Source organism: Osmerus mordax, chromosome 17 (assembly GCF_038355195.1).
Source record: "Osmerus mordax isolate fOsmMor3 chromosome 17, fOsmMor3.pri, whole genome shotgun sequence".
NCBI classification, from domain to species: Eukaryota; Metazoa; Chordata; class Actinopteri; order Osmeriformes; family Osmeridae; genus Osmerus; species Osmerus mordax.
Genome location: NC_090066.1, coordinates 5,235,354 through 5,242,330, shown reverse-complemented (window position 1 = coordinate 5,242,330; position 6,977 = coordinate 5,235,354). Strand labels below are relative to the sequence as shown.

Here is a 6,977-nt window from a genome sequence, read left to right as displayed (position 1 = left end):
TGAAACGGAAAGGGTATCTACAACTCATGGTTGAAAAATAACCGTTCACTCTTAAATGTCAAATGAACAACCGTTTTCTGGCTGGAGACACGCAAATATTAAATCCGGAGAGACAGAAGAAAGTTAAGAGTATCGCTGGGTGGTACTTTTTGGAGCACAGAGGCTAAAAACAATGCCACATTTCTTGTGTCCAGAGCCGCTGTCAGTCGCACAACTCAAGCGACTAGAAGAGCATAAATACAGCGCCTCCGGCCGATCCCTTTTCGAACCAGCGTGTCAAGTATACTGGAATTGGCTGGTCCAACAAATTCCAACCACGATCGCGCCGAATACGCTGACTATAATTGGACTCGTAGTGAATATTGTCACAACTGTAGTGCTAGTGTATTACTGCCCGTCGGCAACAGAAGAGGTAAGTGACGGCGACCTTGGGAAACTTTCTGATATGAATGTCTCTGTCCTATGTGTAGTTGTAACATCATTGATACCACGATACGTGTGGAACCAGTGTATGCTGATATTTAAGCACGTTTTAGGTCAGTCATTGGGCTTTGCAACATAGTTGCAGTTCATTTGTTTGTAGGAACGACATTTATTTTGACAAATGGTTTATGGACAGAAGTAAATTGTCTACTTAATAATTGAGTGTAAAAAACGACCGATGTTTGTTAATAGGAAACAAAACTCGAGCTTTGAACTTTGGATCAATGGTGTGCAGTCAGCTTTCAACCCATTATCTCAACAGTCAGAATCAGTTCGAGTAAGATATTGCCACGTTGATTACGTTGATGACTGTAGGTTCCATTATCTGGCATCAATAGAGACTTACTGTTGCCATACTGAGTAGGCCCATTTGTGTGTGTGTGTGTGGTACATCATGCATTCATTCTTTAACAGAGGCATTCAGGACTGTTTTATCAGATTTGCAGAATGCCTTTGCCCGTATGCTTCAGTATAGATTAGAACCTTAACCCTGACACAAAGTCCAGATTGCAACAAGATTGAAAGATTTTTGCCTGTCATGCCATAGCCTACTTAGGTCTGAATAAGTGAGCAACCACTGTACCGATGACCTGTAATTACCCTGTGTAGGTGATATGCTACAAGTCAGAGCAGTCAATGGAAAGATTAAGGACGGCTGCCTACTTAGCGAATATAAGGATAAGACAAAAAACTGCTGGACTATGTCCCAAACGACACATATGTGAAAGTACAGCTTAATGGTTGTTCACAATCAACGATCATTTACAAGCATTTTACCATGGTCATAACACAAGGCATGGTTGAGAGAAACATAATGAGGAGAACGAGCAGAGCATCTTGTTAGACTAGTTTGTTTTACACATACACACACCTAGACACACCTAGCCTATAGTGTTGAAACAGTGTCTTGTGGAGAGACAAGCTGAGTATTGGCTTGCTCTTGGTGGGCAGATGGCTGGTAAAAGTCAAGTCTATGGAAATGCCCCGTTCTCTTGAAATTTTGGTCTTACTATTTGGGTCTTAGTGCACACACTTGCAATCTTGCCACTTTTGCCATTTCACTATGCTTTACAGGCACTTGGTCCAACATGATACAAATGCAACAACAGTTGTTCAGATCACACTGCCATCCTTCTTTGTTGAGTAGCCTCAGAGGAGTTGCCCCAACACAAAATTATTTGGCTTGTGTGACAAAGTGTACAACACACAAGTGGTGCCCCCAATGTTTTTTTATGCTGTTCTTGTGTGTGGGGTCAGAGTGGAATAGTCAGGGCTGGGGATGCTGAACGGAGTCCCATGCATTATGATAGGATACTCTTTAGTAGTTTGCAAAGTATGGCTTCCTTCCTGGGCACTAGCATTCAGCTAACTCTGATGGCCCTGTCTTAGGGGAAAAAAAAAGAGGATTTACTGACACAGCAGCCGCATCCTGCAATGTAGATTACATGAATTCTACTTTCATCTGTGCTCTGAAAGAAAAAACAATATTTTCAAGGAAACTGATTGTCCTTGCCTCGACTCATCTCTCGTCTCCACTCCCTCTTCCCCCTGTCTGTCTTTTCCCCAGGCTCCAGCATGGGCGTTCTTCCTCAGTGCACTGGGACTGTTCATCTATCAGTCTCTGGATGCGATTGATGGGAAGCAGGCCAGGAGGACTAACAGCAGCTCACCTCTGGGAGAGTTGTTTGACCATGGCTGTGACGCTGTCTCTACAGGTGTGGTTGGCAGTCTCCTAGCCTTGCTGTTTCGTCAGCACGTTGCATGACCAACATGTTGTACACAACCAGGATTACGTTTAGATTCTTTCATTTAGCGAACCGCTTTTATACTACTTTAGTTTGTGTCGATCTGTCATGTGATTTGAATTCACTTGTGACGGTTACATTTTGTGTACTCTCATTACAGTGTTTGTTGCCGTGGGAACATGTATATCCTGTGGGATAGGAATGTATCCAGACTGGATGTTCTTCTGCGGCTTCGTAGGGATGTTCATGTTCTTCTGTGCCCAGTGGCAGACCTATGTTTCTGGAACTCTCCGTTTTGGCTTGTGAGTTGTGTAATAAGTCTACGTTTTATATGTTCCATCCAAAGCAACTTACATTTCCTCATTGCTTTCTTACAACTGGTCTGAATCTTCCTTTTAAGTATCTTTCACTGTCCTCATGCAGGGTTGATGTTACAGAGGTCCAGATATCCATCATTGTCATGTATCTGATGTCAGCTTTTGGTGGAGTGGGCCTTTGGGACAACAGGGTATGATTTAAACATGCATGTGCAAATACTCAAAACATTCAGTCATACATACAGTTTTCTCTGTTTTCTTGGCTTTAGGGTTCTAATACAGACTCTAACCTCTAGTCTCAGTGCCCCAGACTTTCCTACAAACTGGGATAACAGCTCTGCAAATCTGGCATAAGGGGGAGCCAACTTTGTGACAGACTTTTTTCCGCCCATTTCAAAATGGCAAGGGCGAGTCTTGAACTGGAGATATGTGTAGTTATCTGTGTACCAGAACAGTTTAGTGCTCCAGTCAATTTATAGAAGATTAATTTTGAGGTTAGTGAAGTACATTTCTTCATGCCAGCATAATTTAATGAAGGGAAGTCTTATAGTGCTACACCTTTGTATAAGAAAGCACCACGAAAACTAAACCTTTAGCTTTAGACCAGTATCTTAGACTGTGACAAACTGAAACCAAACCCAATCAGTTACTGTGTGACAACAGTGTACAAAGTACCTGTCAGCCAACTCACAATCACACTAATAGTCATTAAATAGCACTTCTGTTTTACTTTTACTCTGTGCTGCCCGTGGAGGCTTGACTAAACGTGAAGTGAGAAGGTAACTATGGGTAGCTATCCTCATGGCAACAGGTCACTCATGGCCATGATCTGGCTCAGACAGCTGATGTCACCCCGCTTCTTTGGCTTCTCTTCCCATCATGCTCGGCATGCCTGCAGCTTTCAGTATAAAGAGAGCTTGTGGAGTGCTACTGGACACAAGTCGATAGATTTCCACGAACTTGACTATTTCTTTTCTTTTCCCCTCAGTTGCCTGTCGTTGGTTTGAAGCTTAGTGCCTTTCCCATCATAGGCATCATCGGTGGATTCTTGTTGTCCACCTATAACTACTTCTATGTCATATTGAATGGGGGCGTGGGCAAAAATGGCTCAACAGTTGCCGTAAGTCAAAGTATATTCTGATGTCATCAAACTCATTAGAATACAACAACAAAACATTATACATTACCTGACTTTTGAGTTCCGAGTTCCACATTGCATTGTAATATCTTTGCAAAGATCGATGTACTGATTTATACAGCATGTTTTCTGTGCTCTACCAACTTGTGCAGGACACCAGTGTACTGACCCCAGGCATGCACATTGGCCTCATCCTCACCTTGGCTTTCATCATCTTCAAGAAGTCCTCTACCCAGCTGTTTCAGCTGCACCCTTGCCTCTACATCCTCACCTTCGGCATGGTCATCGCCAAGATCTCCAACAAACTGGTGGTGGGTACACACCTAGATGAAAAACTGTGACTTATGGATAAACTTCTTAACCGAGAACATAGAAACAAAGTTTCCTATTGGTTCTCTTCTTATTTAAATCTCACTATCTCGCAGTATTGTAATCAGTTATAGGGGTATGTTACATTCCTCAGAATGTTCTCTTCTTATATGCAGGTTGCTCACATGACCAAGAGTGAGCTGTATCTCCCAGACACAGCCTTTATTGGTCCTGGCCTTCTTTTCCTCAACCAGTACTTCAACAGCTTCATTGATGAGTACATAGTCCTGTGGGTTGCAATGGTGAGTACCCTCCGAATAGGCTGTCAGTGGCTGCCAATCTGTCGGCTAATGCAATAACAATATTACAATAACATTCAAGTAAAATAAAAATGTATTTGTATAGCCCCTGTTACAGTGGGATTCACAGATCCCCACAATTCAGCATTGATAACCAACCTAAGTAACATAATAACAATAGTACTGTATTTACAATATTATATATTATGATATATTATATTATATATATAATAATTAGATATTATAGATAATATTCTATATATTAGGGAGTCAGGTGGCTGAGCGGTGAGGGAGTCGGGCTAGTAATCTTAAGGTTGCCAGTTCGATTCCCAGCCGTGCCAAATGACATTGTGTCCTTGGGCAAGGCACTTCACCCTACTTGCTTCGGGGAGAATGTCCCTGTACTTACTGTAAGTCGCTCTGGATAAGAGCGTTTGCTAAATGACTAAATGTAAATATAACAAGTCTAGAGAGTAGGTTAAACAGTGGACATATGTGCCCTGGTGAGTCATCTCTCTGTGTTCTGCTTCCTCAGGTCTTGTCTCTGTTGGACTTGACGCGCTACTGCACAGGCGTCTGCCTCCAGATCGCATCGCACCTGCGCATCAGCGTGTTCAGCATTGCGCCGCAGGGCCACAGCCACCACGACTGATGCCTTGCCCGGCGGGAGGAGGAGGCGGGGCAGGGCGAGGCCGACGCCACCCCGCTCCTGAAAGCAGACGACCATGACGACAGCCCCTCGATCCAAAACTGCAGCAATCTTGACACAGTGACCACCTCTGACTAAAGTCTGTCCCACACACAAGAGTTGTGAAAGGAAGACGACCAGCCGTGGTTTAGATGAAGGGTACTCCCGCTGACCACGCCCACTGCCAGACTGCTGCACTATGTAGAGGTAGTATAGGCAGCACGGGGAGAAGGATGGAAAACCAAGTGGGTTTTGGGTTCCCTTCGTCTTTGATGACGTAGGTCGTTTTCACTATCAGAGCCAATTTGGACGATCTTACAATGTCAACTTGAAATGTATGTCTTCATTAAAGAAGACAGTTCTGTTTTCTTGAACATCTAAAAGGCAGTCTTTCCATCTCCAGCTTATTCAATTTAGAGACAAAATTATTGCTTGCTAGCATGAGGTACTAGTTGTAAGTCTGGGTAAATATATCAAATGTAGCCTATACTGCATTGTTTATTGGCCTGATTTAGTTCAATTGGTATGTTGAGTACATTTGATAACCTTTCTTATATGCAGTATAAGTATATATCTCCTTCTAAAAAAGCCTTTTAGTTGCTTTTATACAGATCTAGATTGTGTTATGCTGTTTGATACTTGCCCATAATTTGCATAGACCTAGTACCTCCTTAAAATATGTGTGAATCATTTGAATTTATTTATAGGGTTATTCAATCAAAAGTTGCGGCAACTGAAATCAGGGCTAGAAAATTCTCCAAAAAAATGTACCTTTTAAACCTCTGATCATTTCAAATGAAATTTGTAATGTGGACTGACTTGTGTTCAGTTACGTGTGGTCAGCTCTACATCTGTCAAGGACTGCAGGGGCGAGGGTCTGTGTTAACACTGGCTCAACAATGACAAAGCTTTTACAGGGTTCCTCCACCAAACTATTATGGCTACGCTACTACTCCTCTTACTGTTTAAAGTATACAAACACTACATAAATCACTCTCTGGAATCTTAGTTTCCCATCCATCCAAGTCCATGTGGAGTTTTGTCTGTTGGAGTTGATGTGTTAACACAAGATCATATGCTTTCTATGTTTTCCTCCCTAAAGGGCTACATAATTATATGTGATTGTACAGAATTTTGTTTGAAGCCTTAAAGTTTATTTTTTAATTAATTGTTTTATTTTAAATTTCTGTGCGGATGTTTGGTGAGAGAAGTTGAGAAACACTGTCTTTCGCTTAAATTTTCTGTAGTTTATGCAGAAAACTTTACTTATGGATCAGTGTTTAAAACTATAATTTAAGTATCGTGCAAGATACCCAAGCTGAGACATAGGACTACTGGAATATGTTTTACCGTTAACTACACATAACTCTTGACTGGAATCTGTCTGTTTCTCATTTAACATTTATACAAACACATTTATACAATGTACATGTGAATGCATTTGGTACTTGAACCTCAATGATTTGTGATAATAATGATACGATGATTAGTGCAGTTTTCCGATACCAAACAGATACATCATGGGTCTGTTTCTTGAAGCATGACAGAACATAACATTGAAATTAAATCTGTGTTGAAAATTAGGATACAGAAAGGGATACATTTGGGAGAAATGGTGGTCAAGACCCCATGTAATAATGGTGGCTTAAATGATCAAAGATACAAAATGAATCACCCTTCTGTCTTAAACATGCACATAGTAGTGATTCCATGCCCTAAAAGGTAATTTTGTTTGGATGCAGATAATGAAGGTAGAATGCTAATAAAGAGCTTTCAGGGGATGTAAGGTTGCTAAGTGACTGTAACTGACACTAACTTGATGTTTCTGTTCAATCAGGGGTTTTTCAGCTGGTTAATTATGGAACTATGCATTAGAGGTCCACATGCTCAACCATAACATGGTATTGCACTGTTCAACACTATACAGTAATACACCTTTGTACTAACAAAAGTGAGTGAAAAGGTTTTAATAAAGACATATTTTTCATTCAGTCACTT

The 6,977-nt window shown here is 41.4% G+C and overlaps 1 protein-coding gene across 1 annotated transcript; it reads left to right on the top strand.

Annotated features, from left to right (window-relative positions):
* The first annotated feature begins 18 nt into the window (after positions 1–18).
* Positions 19–6,970, top strand: chpt1 (choline phosphotransferase 1). The gene is made up of 8 exons (XM_067255062.1): positions 19–412; positions 2,051–2,198; positions 2,389–2,530; positions 2,652–2,736; positions 3,534–3,665; positions 3,836–3,994; positions 4,169–4,294; positions 4,827–6,970. Exons 1-8 carry the CDS (start codon positions 173–175, stop codon positions 4,941–4,943), a joined length of 1,149 nt encoding a protein of 382 aa, XP_067111163.1. The 5' UTR covers positions 19–172; the 3' UTR covers positions 4,944–6,970.
* Positions 6,971–6,977: the final 7 nt, after the last annotated feature.